The sequence below is a fragment of the Strongylocentrotus purpuratus genome, unplaced genomic scaffold, assembly GCF_000002235.5.
Source record: "Strongylocentrotus purpuratus isolate Spur 01 unplaced genomic scaffold, Spur_5.0 spur5_scaffold_7, whole genome shotgun sequence".
In the NCBI taxonomy this organism is placed as follows: Eukaryota; Metazoa; Echinodermata; class Echinoidea; order Camarodonta; family Strongylocentrotidae; genus Strongylocentrotus; species Strongylocentrotus purpuratus.
Window position 1 is genome coordinate 7,596,415 of NW_022145613.1, and position 16,672 is coordinate 7,613,086.

A 16,672-nucleotide genomic window follows, 5' to 3' on the forward strand; every position below is an offset into this window, starting at 1 on the left:
TCAATCAACACTGGCACAATCAGCCGGATATCACCACTTTTGATCAGTTGATCATCTTTTCTACAGGAAGCATGATTTCACCGAGTGCCAGCATCCTGTAGAATTCAATGAAAATTATAAAGGGGAAAACAACGATAATGAATTAATACCGGTAAATAGATAAAATGTAAGCAAGTTATTCCAATCACAGTCATTAAGCATAATTATGTACCCCTTTATAGTTTAAATATACTGTTTTTTATCCTTTGTACATTATTTGTTTTGGGGCGAACATAGATGATGATGTTGACGAAGATGACGACGACGATGATGATGAAGATGATGATGTGAATTTTTTATGATGCATGATTATCACAAATTTACAAGAGTCTCAACCATTCATAAACACAGTGGCAGATCCAGGGGTGCCCGGGGGGCCCGTCCCCCCCCCCTGCGAAAAAAAAGAAGGAAAAAAAGGGGAAAGACTTCATTTTGTCCTAAAGAAAGCAACAACAACAAAATTGTTCCTCTCCCCCCCTCCTCTCATCTGACCGTGCTTAAATGCCTTAAAACCCCTTAGCTTCCGGGGGCTCCACCCCCTCGATCCCACCAGGGGCCCTAAGGCGGGCCCCTGCATGCTTGTCTGACCGTTATAAAATGCCTAAAACCCCAGAGCTTCGGGGGCTCCGCCTCCTGGACCCCACGCCAATTCGTGACCTGCCAGTGTCACAACTATTAAAATATGCTCATCTGACCGTAATTTATTGTCCAAAACCCCTGAGCTTCCGGGGGCTTCGCCCCTGGACCCGACGCCAATTTGTGACCTGCCAGTGTCACAAAATTAGGTATAAAATATGCTCATCTGACGATAATTTAATGTATAAAACCCCTGAGCTTTTGGGGGCTCTGCCCCCTGGACCCAATACCATTTTGAATCCTGCCAGTGTCAAAAATAAGGTATCAAAATATGCTCATCTGACAGTAATTTAATGCCTATACCTCCGGAGCTTCTGGGGGCTCCACCCCTTGACCCCCGCCGAGAAACGTTCAGCGGGGCTAAGAGGACATATTTTTATTTTTTTTGTCAAGAAAATTTGAAAATTTGACTGATCGTATTTGACCGATCGTTCCGTTGGGGGGGGGGGGGGTAAGGTCACCTTTTTGGGTCACCCATGAGCACAATCTTCGTTTATATTTATTAAAAAAAAAAAAAAAAAAAAAAAAAAAAAATAAATAAAAATCATTTTTTATTTTAAACAGGGGAGGGGGTTCAATACCCCCTCCCCCTGCGTACGCGCCTGATCTTACCTGAATACCATAACCGATTCGTTAACTTACCTGCTTCTTATTGCATGATGTTTGCTTCTCTCTCTCATCGTCTCCGATTTCCGTTTCCACTTGAACCTTATTTAGAAGTAAGAAGATAAAAAGGGGAAAGGGTTTAACTAATACACCGTAACCTTCGTCTGAATTTTTGAACAAATGTGATCAATGTTCAGCATGTTCCATGCACGCAAAGGATCTTCTTCATTCAAGATAAAAGACTGAAATATACAGTAGTAGGAATGAAAAACTCAGGATGGAGCAAGAGGTTTTAATATAGGGGCGCAGTTTCAAAAAGTGCTGACTAGCAACAAAATAAAAGGGGGAAGAAGTTGTCCTATATTCTACATATAAAGTGTTAAATATGTCTCAATCTCTACCATATTTGGTGTAAATTAATTGCATGATTATGTAAGGGAGTAAACGCCCCTCCTGCACCCACCCCCCGTAACGTTGTCCCCTGACATACCTTATTGGCAGGCATGCAGTAGGGAAACCGTTCTTCCAGGCCTCTTGGTCTGATCACAATGAAGAAGACAGCATGACCCAGGACGCTGAGTGTCAAGTAAACACCGTTCTTGATGTTGGGTCTAACAGAAACGGAGCAAAACATTGGGAGAAGAAGGAACGTAAAAAATCCTCACAAGAAAACGAAACAAAACAAAATTAGAAGTTAAAGAGGTGTGTAAAAGAGGGGGAAATCCTCAGAAAGATAGTCAGTATTATGCCTACCGTATCTTAAATACTATTTCAAAAGAATGAAACTTGTGGCGAATATAGACTTTGGTGTCGGATGGGGTGGGTGCAAAATATCCGAGCCAATCTAATGTTTTGTCAGCGGTTTTGTTTGTTTGATGATATTCAGATTGACTTCGATTCATAACATAAAGATACTGCGTTAATTTTCTTCTATTGTGATTTACCTTTTAGGAAATACGCAAACTCCGTCCCCTCCTCAAACATGTTATAGAAGTTTGGCTATACTTCACGTCACCGTTTTGTGAGGTCGCATGTGCGACTGAGCCCCCATGCAGTACCCCCCCCCCCCTCGTCGAAATACCCAAGCGGTTGGGATAGAAAACGAAACAAAATGGATTGAAATGAGAATGTAACAGCTTACGTTTCTAGTTGAGGTAAGGCATAGAAAACAACGAGTAGAAAGATGGGTTCTGCTAGGAACCAAAGACAGTAGAAGATGAGGAAGGGCACGTATAAGGAGGCGAGCTTTGGGCGTGGTCGAAGGGTGGAGTAGACACTGGTAAGGAGCCAAATAGCACCTAGCAGATAAAGAAGAATGGAAGTCAAGGAAAGGAAATTATTGAAAGGAGTTTGAAATAAAAACTAAGACAATAATTTTCGCATTCAGTGAGGGTGATAGTTAATTGTATTGATAGATATGGTTACAATAATAGACAGGTAAAAATAGAGAGAGAGAGAGAGAGAGGGGGGAGAGAGAGAGAGAGAGAGAGAGAGGGGGAGAGAGAAAGAGAGAGAGAGGGAGAGAGAGAGAGAGAGAGGGAGAGAGAGAGATAGACAGATGTGGAGAGACAGATAGAGTGAGAAGGATGGAGGGGAGGAGAGAAAGAAAGAAAGAAAAACTAGAAGGAAAGAGGTGGAAAGAGAGACAGACATCGGATGAATACTAAGTGAGAAGATGAAGGACGACGACGAGGAGGAGGAGGCAAGAGAAGGAGAAAAGGGTAGGCAGAAATGAAAGACAGATGTAAAATTGAATAGCTATAATGTACGCAACTACATAGCAGAATTATGGTACTACAAGGGTCCGTCTTATAAAGAGTTACGATTGATCCAAATCAATCGTAAGTCCTCCGATCAATCGCAAGTTTGCAGGCTCCTATCTCTTTATGTACATAGTTGCGATTGATATCAACTCTTTATAAGACGATGCCCAGATATATTCGGAAATCTGAAATAAGTACAAACTATATATACAAACTAAACATAATGACCGATCGAATCCGAATTATTTTAACTTACCTATTCCGTTGATAACCAAGATGACTTTGTACTGATCAGGAAAGTCATAGATATCATCAGATGAATATGCTGAAAGCTGTGATATCAGACTCGCTACTGACGAGGTGATTGCGTAGGCACCAACTCTCGAATTGTCTGCCGCAGATAGGGAACGACTATCACCATGCAACGGAATTGAACAAAAGGGATCGTTATCATATGAAGAATATCTAGCGAAATTTCGTTTATGATTTGTCATGTTGCATCATATTTATCGTTTTATAAGGAATGTATGAGTTTTAATTTTTCTCTTTCATGAAAGTAGGTACTACCGGAGGCGCAGTTTGGTGGTATATTCCCTCAAATAGAATGGCTAGAGAGAGCGAGAGAGAGAGAGGGGGAGAGAGAGAGAGAGAGAGAGAGAGGGGGGGGGGGAGGGGGGAAGAAAGAGAGGGGGAAGAAGAGAAGGCTACATTAAAATATCAAGAGGGGATCCCTGCCCACACCTCCTTGTCCCTCTACGACCATCTTGTAGCATTAAATTTTATCCATGTGGTATGTCCAATGTCCACCCCTCAGTCCACGAGTGCCCCCTCAGTCGTTGGGACTGGCTACGCCCGTTATTTACTCAATTATCTGAATTACGATCCTCAAAATTCACTTTCGGGATAACGTACCGTAGTATTCCGTTTTGTTGTTGTTGTTGATGATGTATCGAATGCATTTATTCCTTGTCATATTTTATGAAAAACTCACCGTGTGACGGAATGTCCTTTCCCTATGACTATCAGAAGAGCTGAAAAGACCGGGGTGCTCAAACAATTAAAGGTTTGACCTGTCAAAAAAATAAAATGTGGGAAATGTGAAATAAATCGAAACATATATCTTATTTTACAAGGAATGAGCATATAAACCATTTGGGTCCAGTCTAAAAGGTTTTCCGCTGTCCTAGCCACATATCAAGGGAACTGGCCGCATCCGGTTAGTCGCTAGGTTTTCCCCTTTCGTAGCCAAAATATATCAAGGGAACTAGCTGCATCCGGTTAGTCGCTAGCTGCCTTGTACACCTACGGTTGATATTTAAAACATGGACCTTATAGAAGAAGGTAAGAATATTAGACGAAAGTCTTTGATCCAACACCAAAACACCGAAGGCATGAACAAATGGAAGAAGAAATAAGTCAACATAAATTAAGATAGACCTACTCGAAAATAATCACAGGTTCTAGTCCATCACGAATATTATGTGGATATAAGTAGATATATTGATTACCCTTATCAAAACATTACATTGATATACAGCGTAATATTACTGTTACAAGTATTGCGTCAGTAAATTAACATTCCTTTTTAAAGACTAAAGAACATTGCCTGGGGAGGGGGGGGGGGGAAGGGATGGATTTGAGTAGTCCTATAATTTTCATTCGAGAGGATCGCCTGCAATACTTGCCTAATTGCTACCAAAGAGATTCGATCATACACAGTAGAGTGAGCAGGGGCGGATCTAGCTTTTTGCCAAGGGGGGGGGGGGGGGGGGGGGGAGGTGACCCAGTGGCGGATCCAAGATTTTCCAAAAATCGCACCGTTTTATTGTTTTCTCTTCCACCCCCCCTTTTCTTCTTCTTTTTTTCACTTGGTCGCCCGAGGGGGGGGGGGGGTTAAACCGCCGAACCCCCCTAGATCCGCCCCTGGCTAAAGCTTTTTGACTAAAGAACTTTTTTTTTGGGGGGGGGGGGGAGATTGAAGTGATCTTAGCTTTCTTCATTTGAGAGGACCGACTGCAACACCTACCTAATTGCTACCTATGAGTGAGCCCTCTACCGGCCTTAGAGGAGCAGTCTGCATCATTTAGACTGCACAAAAGGAGGGGGGGGGGGGGGTTATAGCTGTCTTCAAAATAGAGTATCACTTACCTATTCGCTGCATATGAGTGAGCCCTCTACCGGTCTGAGAGAAGCATGCGAGAGTTATCGTCGAGATGATAAGGGCGCACGTTTGTGAGCAGAGAGACAGGTAAAACCATCGAAAGATGACTTTCAGTTTTGTCCTAAATACATTCACTGCATGTAAAAAAAAGTACATGAGAAAATTCTGTTAGTGGTGTTTATGAGTCTGAAGTTCAGATTCTTTTCAAGTTTCCATTCTTTTCGATTTACAAACGGTCATTTCCAAAATTGAGTTTTAATCGATAAGACCGACACAAACCGAAAGAGTAAAAAGCATACTGCGTTTTGTAGTGTCATCCAGACTGGAATAGTTGTCAAAACTCAATGCCATTTAGGTATTTTTGAAAACATTTTTTGTCGTCTGTGTAGAAAATGAACTTTCTGAAGAAATAAAAATTGTCATAATATTTCATTGATTTCTTAATCTTTTAGTAAATATTTGTACGGTTCTTGACAAACTCAAGTAAGCCTGTTTAATCTGGACGGCCGAGCGACTTCCAAAGTGGGGGGGGGGGGGGGGGGGGCACCAAGAAATGGAAAAAGTCAGTCATGAGAATAGGAAATGGGCATTTGTCAACCGAAAAGGGGCCCCCATCAGATTTTGATAGGGCGTTTATAAGAGGTGAAAAGGGGCATTTATGAAAGGAAAAGTTGCACGTATCATTGTTAAAAGGGAAATTATCAGAGGTGAAAAGAGGCACTCATCGCACCTGAAAAGGAGCAATGACCAGATATGAAAAGGGGCACTTACGAAAATGAAAAAGGGGCACTTATAATAAAGGAAAATGTGCATTAGTTGAAAGAAAATGGGCACTCATCAGAGTTTTAAGGGTCATTTATCGGAGGTGAAGGGGGCACTTATCTGAAGTAAAAAGGAGTAACTTCTCGTACCTGAAAAGGGTCATTTCCCAGAGAAGGGGCACTTATGTGAAGGGGAAGGGACTCTTTTTTGATTGGGCACTTATCATTAGGACAAGGGGCACATGTGAAAATATAAGGTGCGCTTATCCGAGTTAAAATTGGGGAAGTTATTAAAAGGGGAAGGGGCACTTCTCAGATTTGAATAGGGCAATTATCAGAGGTGAAGGGGGCACTTATCAAAAGTGAAAAGAGGCACTTCACGTACCTGCAAAGGGGCACTTACTAGAGATTAAAAAGGGCACTAATGAGAATGGAAAAGTGATACTTATTGCAAATGAAAATGGGATCTTGTCGAAGTAAAAGAGGGCCGTGTCCAAATAAAAGGGGCACTTATCAGAGTTGAACAGGGGAAGGGGCACTTTTACAAATTAATAGGGGCACTTGACAAAGTAAAAGGGGCACTATTCCTATGTAAAAAGGGGCACTTATTACAAAGTTAAAGGGGCATTTTTCCTATGTAAAAAGGGCCACTTTTCGAGTGCCTCCCCCCCCCCCTGGGAGGGCCGCCTCTGTCTTGACATCATATCTACTCATCACAAGTTTTATTTAAATTACTAACATATTAACCCTCCTTTTATGATGGTTTTGTTTGTTTATGCTCGAAAAACATAATTACCCAACAGCCATGTTCCCATGATAAACATCAGGATATACAGGAAAAGGACAATGATATTCGTCTCTAACAAATCTGAAAATTAAACAAAAATAAATAAATACATAAGTGCTCTTGTATCATACCAATGAATACTAATTGGGCTTTAATCTCTTCGCACCCTGATTACATTATAACACGAATTCACAATTCGCGATATATGATTAAAGCTAAAAAAGAAGAACAAATCGTCAAAAAATGTCATTGATTAAATTTGGGTTCAAAGTGTTGTTGATTTTTTAATCGTTAACACCTCAGTTATACAGATTAGACCGACACCAGGCCGACAATAGGCCAAACATAACATTACATTATTCCGAATGGTGCCAGAGTCGGTCGGTTTGGCGGTGTGACTGAGGCGGTTTACTGAGGTATGAGGATAATGTAATGATTTGTTCCGTCTGGTGTCGGTCTCGTTGGTGTGACTGAGGTTTAGGCTTAAGCAGGGAGGTGTCCTCCCACCTCCCTGGCCTAAGCAAGTTCTCTATCCCCACAGGGTTAGAGCACACATACACATTTTTGTCAGCCGAAAACTGTCTTCGTAGTGTCGGTATCGTTGGCGGTGTGCCTGAGGCGGTTTACTGAGCTATGATCGAGGAGAAGGTAATGATTTGTTCCGTCTGGTGTTCGTCTCATTGGAGTGACTGAGGTTTAGGCCTAAGCTATTAAGTTCTTTATCTCCGAATGGTTAGTATGGAGCAAACTTACACATTTCGTCAGCCGAAAACTCCCTTCGTAGCGATTTTCCTTGATTCCTCAGCGTAATGTTATATGTGACTTCACGAAACCCACCAGAACCAGACCGACAGTCAGTGATGTAGATGAAAGACTCGTCGGTGAAATTTTTCCGTCCGTGACACTTTGTGAACTGTAGGGAAATGATTTGAATCATTATGGTAATGATTATGTGATGAGACATGTAGGACAAAATAGAGAGAAAGAGAGAGAGAGAGAGAAAGAGAAAGAGAGAGAGAGAGAGAGAGAGAGAAGGAGAGAGAGAAAAAAAAAAGAGAGAGAGAGAGATGATGGGAGAAGGGTAAACGCGAGAAAGTGAAGAAAAATATAGAAAATGAAAACGGAGAGAAAAGGAGGGTGAGAGATAGATAGAGAGAGAGAGAGAGAAAGAAAAAAAAGACAGATAGAATGGGAAGGAGAACGAGGAAGTTGCAGGGAATAACAATGTGAAAGAGATTGAGGGATTTAGAGATAGAGAGAATTTGGAACTGATGATAGAAGGAGCCTTTTCTGTGTTATATTATTGGGCAAACGTGATAGTCTTAATGAGTATGGCATGATCAAGATAATAATCTTGTAGTATTACCAATCCTCTATCATCTGCCAAATTAAAGAAACGCACTGACCATTCAGATATTCTTAATGTCATTTATGACAAGTGTCCAAGATGTTTCTTAAAATATTTATGAAATATTGCACGTAAGCTTCTTTGAATTATTGTTTGAAATCAACTGTCCAAAAAGCCGACCTGTTTAGTCACAAACGTCTCGTATATTAGCGTGCCAGAATAAAGACCTCGATAAAAATCATAAAGGTATATCATTACCTGCATGTCTCCTTCGGTATCTACTGAGTAGTTATCCGGTGTTATCATGCGAGATTTAGAAAGCTTTTGACTACATGTCTAGGAGAGAAAATATGACAACTGTTAATATCAAGGCAGCCTTTCACGAAACCGTCATAAGTACAAATTCACCGACATGCTATGGAGACACGTGTTTTGAAATTAAGACACGGTTTAATGTGATGTCTGTGAACTTGTACTTATGACTGTTTTGTGAAACGATGTCCAGGCACCCGATGCATACAAATTACCACTGATGGTAACTTTGCCATCAATATCAACTGCCATGGCAAAAATACTATACAGCCAATCAAATCATGGTTTCCATGGAAGTTACCATTAATGGCAAAGTTACCATCATTGGTAAGTTTTATGCAATGGGGCACAAGTGTTGATACGCTCGGTGTTAGATCAAACTTGCACTATCTTCATAAAATTTCTAAAGAATAATACATAAAATACATACAACACTAGACAATTAAATGATTATCACTTGATAAAAAGCAAAACGGGTTTTTTTCAAGCAAAACTTGATTTTCACAGGACCAAAAGTTTGGAATTCATGAGATAAAACATTAAAAAACTCCTTAACTTTAAATAGATTTAAATCACTTATTAAAAACCGTATACTAATTTTTACTAATTTAATATGCTCTCTTTGTCTTTGTCTGTTTGTCATCTATTTGAATCCACATATTCATATTTTTTCTCGTGCGGGGTAATAATATCCAAGTTTCGAAGCGCTTAGTGATTGTAATAAGCAATATATAAAAACTGAGTATTATTAATATTATAATCAAAGTATGCATAGTATTATTTTATTGTCTATCCCTTTTTTAAAAAAATTACTTAGCTGAATCATATTAAGTTTACGACATTTTTGTTTATAGTCAGGGGTTGACATTTCTACATTTAAGCTTTAAGCTTCTCAGTAAACCCTTTACATCTTCCCATTACTGTGCTGTTATAGTTCTCAATCTGTTCATTATTCTCTGTATTTTTTCTCAATGTGATGTAAATATTTGTCACAAACTTGATTAAGAATACAATGAAATAAAAGTGAAATTACTTACCAGAGAATCCAGCCTTGTCGCGACGTGCTGAGATGCAGTAAGGAGAGCAATACCATATTTGGGATGATTCTTCTGAAGAAAAAATGTTGAAAAAGATACAAGATTTAGAAATGTTCATAGGGAGATGAAATATATTTACATAGTCCAATGAATGATACCTGCTCTAACTTTTTGACAGCACCTTTTTTCTTTTCGCAATTTTGTCAGAAAAAGGCGTTCGAAATCTCCCCAATCCTTAAAATATCATATCAATGCGACAAAGCAGCACATAAGTAGCGATAAGGAAGATACTTTAGTCATAGTTATTGATGAGGACATACCATGAAAGTTCAGTATGCATATGGATATCTTTTGTATATATTTTATTGTAAAGATTTAAAGAAAATATCAATGCACCGTAGCATAATGTAAGAGTTGAAAAAGAAATCGCGAAATAATCAGGATCTTTTGTAGCTGGTAGTCAATGGATTAAAGTATGCAAACCAGGGGCGTATCCATAAAAGAATGGAACTGCACCCCATGATCTGCTTGAAGAGAACCCCCACCCTTTTCCTTTATGGATACGCCATCTTCTACTTACAATAACAGTCGGCCATTTTAATTCGAAGGAGAGCTGCCCACCGTCAGGGCCAAATCCGAATCTTCCAACGAAGTAGAGCTCCTTTGTAAACAAAAATGATAATAATAGTATTTACAGATTGAGACATTAAATTACTTCAATATAGAAAATCGACCAAACATATTCAATTATACGAAAAAAAAACCCTTAAAATTTGCTCCCAGACGTGTGTCCGGATTCGTGATAGATCTTGATTAACTTTCAAACCGAAAATCTATTTTGTTTTCCTTTAATATTTCATGATTCATTTAAAAGGTATGTTAACGGTATTATAACTCAATTTTGCTCGAGGTGTGTTTGTTGTTGTTGTATGGTGGTGTGACCATAGTTCGCTATCTCAAAATATCGGTAAGATTTCGAAAATCTGATATCACCAATGGAAAGGGGGACACAAAATTACAGTCTAGAGACGCAATTTTCTTTGGAAATGGGTGTGAAACTATGAAAATATTGACAAAAATCGGCAAATTTTGCAGTCATTACCTAAATTGGACCAAATTGTAGTAAAATACTTTGCCGTCCATTTGGTAATAGACCGTCTAATTGAAATAAATAGATTTGTGTTGAATATGCGAAATCATAGATCGAATATCAGATTTTCTAATATTTTCAAAATCTTCGCGAACTTTGGTCACCTCATCATAATATAATCAATGGCAAATTTGACGGTTTAATTTTTCTGTCAAGTGTCCGGAAGCATTACCTCAATCCTAAAAAAAGTGTTGCACTCGTTTTTATAGATTTTTTTAAAATTTAGATCTAGATCTAGGCCTAGATCTAGCGTAGGTTTGAAAATTATGTGACAAAAATTATTAACGTTTTTTAGCGCCAGTTTATCGATTTGAAGAGAGAGAAAGAAAGAGTTCTTGACTCGCAGCTCATTTTACACATCATAGCAATCATTGTAATCAATCATCTACAAATTAATACACCCTACCCGCACCTCGAGTTAAAACTCAGACGAGTATTTTGGAGGACCAACCAACCAAGAACCAAGAACCAAGTTGCACATTTTGCCACATTAGTCATTACACGATTATTAATATTAGCCCATTATTTTCCTATTAAAATTTAAGTTGCACCTTGGAATATTATGACTGCGCTGTCTAGAACAAAGTCAAATTCAATTTTCTGGCTAGCACATTATATTTAGAACTCATAATTCTCAGTAGGGCCTAATCAATTCAGACTTTGATCAACACAATATTTAACAACAACAACAAAATTCTTACCAGTGGTGTATCCACACATCCCGATAATGAAACGCCGGCAGAGAGCCTGCAGACCGCGAGGAGCAGAAACAAATGGCAAAATGCCATTGATCTATAAACCTAGGCCTACTCAAATGCTATTAATTTTTTTCAAAACAAATATTGTAATCTGCAAGTGTTGTACAAGTTCCGGGATGATAATGATATGCGTTTGTTTATCATGTGACATGCGTGTCAATAATAATTAATATGCGCGACATAATTATAATACGCGTGTTATGCAATACGCATTTAAAGAGCTATAGAGAGAGAGAGAAAGAGAGAGAGAGAGAGAGAGAGAGAGAGAGAGGCCGGGGTAAGAAAGAAAGAGAAAAGAGAGAGAGAGAAAGAGAGAGAGAGAGAGAGAGAGAGATGGAGAGAAGGAGAGAGAAAAGGAGAGAGAATGAAAGAGAGAAAATGAAATAGTGAGAATGAATGAAAGAGAGAGAGCCGAGAGAAAGAAATTGAGGGGAGTGATATATATTATAGAGAGAGAGAGAGAGAGAAAGTGAAAGAGAGAGAGAGAGAGAGAAGGAGAGAGAACAGGGGAGAGATAGAAAGAGAGAGAAAATGAGAGAAGAAAAATGAAAGCGGGAGAGAAGGAAATAGTGAGAATAAATGAAAGAGAAAGAGGGAGAGATAGAGAGATAGAGAGAGAGAGAGAGAGAGAGAGAGAGATATCGAGGGGGAGAGTGATAGAGAGAGAGAGATATATAGATTGAGGGAAGAGATAGAGAGAGAGAGAGAGAGATATTGAGGGGGAGTGATATATATTATATTTATAGAGAGAGAGAGAGAAAGTGAAAGAGATAGAAGGAGAGAGAACAAGAGAGAGAAACAAAGAGAGAGAAAATGAAAGAGAAAGAATGAAAGAGAGAAAATGAAATAGTGAGAATGAATGAAAGAGAGAGAGAGAAAGAAAGAAATTGAGGGGAGTGATATATATATATATAGAGAGAGAGAGAAAGTGAAAGAGGGAGAGATAGAGAGAGAGAGAGGGATAGAGATATCAAGGGGGAGAGTGGTAGAGAGAGAGAGATAGATAGAGGGAAGAGATAGAGAGAGAGAGATTTCTTGAGATTTCTTTAGTCAGAATTGGACTTAGGGCCTATATCTGTAACACAGTTATTAATATATGCACCATAATGCTCGCTTTTAATACAGTCATGACCATTTTTATGAGGGGTACAAAGTTCGTTTAAATGGAAATAAAGTAAATAATATTTAGTTCTCGAAATCAAATCGAAACATCACCTTTCTAATTCCACCTCTACGTTGATTTTTGTTAGACCGTTGGTATCTCGCCCGTGTATTGATGTTGACGATATTGAGGTGTTGTTTATAAATCTTGTTATATTACACTTTTCTTACCGGTTGTTTTCTTTCAAAAGGTAAGGAATTGTATGTATAATCCGCAACAGTGGCAGGTCACAATTATTGCAATAGAGATTATAGGGCTTAAGCAATTTTTGTTAGATCTATCTAAACAAATATTTACAAATGTATGTAAAATCAAAATATGTTGAGCTCTTCGTCAACTAAAATATTTACAGCAATTTCCTCTGGAACAGGAAGATTTATGGTTACAATATTTAAAATATCATGTATTGAGCAAATTGTAATTCTTAGAACTCTCCTCGCGCTGTGGTCTGCCAAGTCTACCAAGAACAATAAAATTACGTCATCTTTTCCAGGCCGGGGAAATCCCGTTCCTAGAAACGCGTCTTCACGCAAAATGCATCAGTCAGCCAAATGAATGTGGCGGTCGTACGAAAGCGCCATGTACCACGCATGTACAATTCTTCGACGCCGCGTACGCTGTTTGCGAGCTCTATGCATTTCACCACATGCCGCACGCGTATGCATCGCCATTGGTGCATTTATCGGAGCACTTGCTAGGAAAATTCCTATGGATACATGGCGGCCGGGGAGTTTGGCTTGGATTCTGTAATAGGTGAGTCATAGTATTCAAATTTCAGGTTAAGTGTCAGCGAGGGTACGCATTGTTGTGGTCAGTATAGAAGTAATAGACTTGACGGCCTTACTGTCCGAGCAGAACACAATTTTCTACGGGCCAGCGCTAGTTTCACACACGATATGATCAGCTGTTCGGCCTCGTGGGTGCATTGTAATATTCTCCACTCATGCAATCAGAGATCATTTAATAATTGTTGAATAAGTTGATCCGCATTCTGACGATTTCGTTTTCGTGTTTTAGGTATTTATCTGGGCAGAAAGCGATATTAATTTAATGTAATTACAAAATAGACCTATACTGAGGAGTGATGGATTTATACGTATTGGTCCAAGTTTATTTCAGCTTGCGGGACTTTCCAGGGGGGTTGATAGCATGTCTTGTGTATGTGTGTGTGTGTGTGTGTGTGCGCGAGGGGGGGGGGGGAGTGCTGTTAGACATTACAAGTATACTACGAGTCATCACATATTTCATTTTCCATTTTCATTTCCCCCTCTCTCCCTCTTCCTCTTTAGCTACGCCACAATATGGCTTGCAACTAAAGAAATATAAATATTCATAGCTTTACTTGATAAAATAACATAAACATAAGTGAAGGTTACGATTACATCATTTGTAAGCTTAAAATATACGGCATTGAAAATGAATTGGGTTTGGTCGCCAGTAGTTGTTCTAGATGGGGTTAAGGGACTCATGCCCCGAATTCATCACCCCCATTTTCACGATTATACATGAATTTAGGCAAGGCACATTCAGAAAATAAATGCAAGAACCCAAAAGCTACCCAACCCATCCACGTTTTAATCATCAATATAGATCAGACAATTAAGATTCGGAGTAGGCTTGCCGTGGCGAATGTAGCATTGAGTGAAATGACTACCACAACACCCCCCCCCCCCCCCACGGGCCCAGTTTGAAGGCTCGGGAAAGGCTTTATAAGCTATAAATTGACTATAGCATTTACTCACCATATATAGCAAATTCCCTTTTCCCACTGTGTAATACACTAAATATCGGAATACGATTAGAACATTCGTATATACATATAGACGGTAACACTTTAATGATCAAATTAAACATTCAAATACATCCTTAAAAGAAAAAGGAGATTTTTTATGGAATAACTAGCTATTTTGATACAATTCACATTTTCAAATTGTCAGGAATATATATGTTGAACTCGATATGCTGATTCATCCGCACCAATCAGGTCATATCCACATATTGACATAAGGGCAACCAAGTATATGTCAATATACATATTTATGCTCTACTGAATGTTAAGAATCATCAAACCGTGATATATTACCATCTGCATAATTCGTTTTTCAAGTTTCTAGTCGATATAATTCTAAAGAGCACGCAAAATACAATCCCATATGAGGAGCTCCGTATAATGAATACACCACGGATTCCTTTTATAATGACTATGATTAATGGTTGATCTTTGTGTGCGTCTTTTCCTTTTGTATTTGCAATTTCTATGCCTCCCGCAGGTCCTTTAAAAAGGAGTTGAACAATCAGACAATCATATAGCTACAGCTGTCAGAATTTCATGTTATTCCATTTTCACTTCTCGTTTTATGTTTTTATATCACAGAAAAAAGTACAAGTTGATATTTCAAGGCATTGAACAATTATAACGCTGGGACCCTTTGGAAAACGAAAGCATATTTTGATATCTAGGTCGTAATGCATGTATGTGCTTGTATTACAGCTCAACAAACATAATTTAATGGCCATAGGTTTTTACATAAAACGGTCTTGACTCCCATTTCAGAAACTTGGTATTGATTTTCTTGCCAGACCCTATTTGTTTCTGTAGTGTGAATAACATCAAACACAATTTGCATATCGTACGATTTGAGGGCATATATTTTTTTTTGGAGTTAATGTGTCATTTATAAAAATTAAAATGCTTTGAAATAAAGAAAGGGTATAAAATCAGTGTGTATCAGTACTTTATTAAAAAATAACCACGCCAATGTAAGAACGAGATACAGTTTACTTCTCTGTGTAATTAAGCCTACATAATATTCCATGATGCTATTGCCTTGCATAATGTCATTTAATTATGTATATAATATATATGAAAAGTATGAATAGTTTAGTTGTTGACTGTATAATGTATATTATACAGTTAACAATTAAACTGTTCATACCCTTTGTAAACTTGATGGGTGTTGTGTTTTTCGTATCTCAAGAATAAAATGTGGACTGGTTGAACCAGGGCCCTTATTGAATACTTTTAGATGTAAGCTTAAACTTGTAACATTCTCAAGTAACATAAATTGGGACAAATATTGTTTTCAAATAGTTAAACAATTACAAAACTTGACTAGGGTACGAATGATATATTTGCTAACTGTATGTATATAAAGCTCTGTGGCACCTGGTCCGGAGTCGATCGCTCCATTGCCAATTTCTGGTACGAACCAACCCTCGACCTTCGACCTTTACGTTACCATAAAACTAACATAAACAAAAACTTCAACCATAATCATCTATCTTTGACACAATGAAGTCCAGCACAGATGTCGTAATAGGGACTTTTAGATTTTCGCACAGCGGACTGCTACGCGTGACGTTTGTACGTCGACATAGTGGACTGCTACGTGTGTCTTCTTTTTAAGGCACTAGAAGAAAAGTCCCTATTATACCGTCAAATTCATTTGGAAATGATAATAAGGATGTGTATTCTGTTGGAATTACACTGTTGCAATTCTGAATGATTTAGGATCATTTCCCCTCCAGTGCGATCAGATCATTCTACTGCAACATTTTTACCCTAATTATGTCGGCGCTTTTCCATTTTAAAGATAAGATAAATAATGCAAATTGCCATGAACATAATGAAACATATGTTTTGAGTAATCACACAAAAAGGCATCGGGGAATGCAAGTTGCCAGGATTGGATGATTTATTGTTTGTATATTGTAAAATATTTGCAGACGCAATGTTCCAAAGGTTTTGCAAATTGTGTGATAACGTATACCATAACGAAACAAAATACAAATCACTGGCAAACTGGATTATGATCTACTCTTGTTTTTTGCACCGTCATATTAAAGGAAACCAGAACCTTTATACTAAGTTACTTTTATTGTAAAGTTTAAGATATTTGAAAAATATCAGTGAAAATTTGAACAAAATCGGGCAAGGAATAAGGAAGTAAGAGCTTTTTTAAATTACTAGTCACTAGAGGGCGGTATTCAATTTGATGACATCATCTCTGAACAACTCTCCATGCCTTTTGTACATAACATTTCACAATTTTTTTGTTTTCTTCATATTTATTTGTGTTCTTGGTCCGACTTCATAACATGTGAAGTAGAATATCATTTTGCATTCTATATCTTGCTTTCAGGGGAGTACAT

At 38.4% G+C, this 16,672-nt stretch overlaps 1 protein-coding gene across 1 annotated transcript; it reads right to left on the reverse strand.

Annotated features, from left to right (window-relative positions):
• On the reverse strand, window positions 1-3,577 carry LOC105442959 (transmembrane protein 145-like). The gene is made up of 5 exons (XM_030973778.1): window positions 3,301-3,577; window positions 2,423-2,579; window positions 1,772-1,892; window positions 1,318-1,383; window positions 1-95 (listed from the first exon to the last, which is right to left on the reverse strand). Exons 1-5 carry the CDS (start codon window positions 3,536-3,538, stop codon window positions 78-80), a joined length of 600 nt encoding a protein of 199 aa, XP_030829638.1. The 5' UTR covers window positions 3,539-3,577; the 3' UTR covers window positions 1-77.
• Window positions 3,578-16,672: the final 13,095 nt, after the last annotated feature.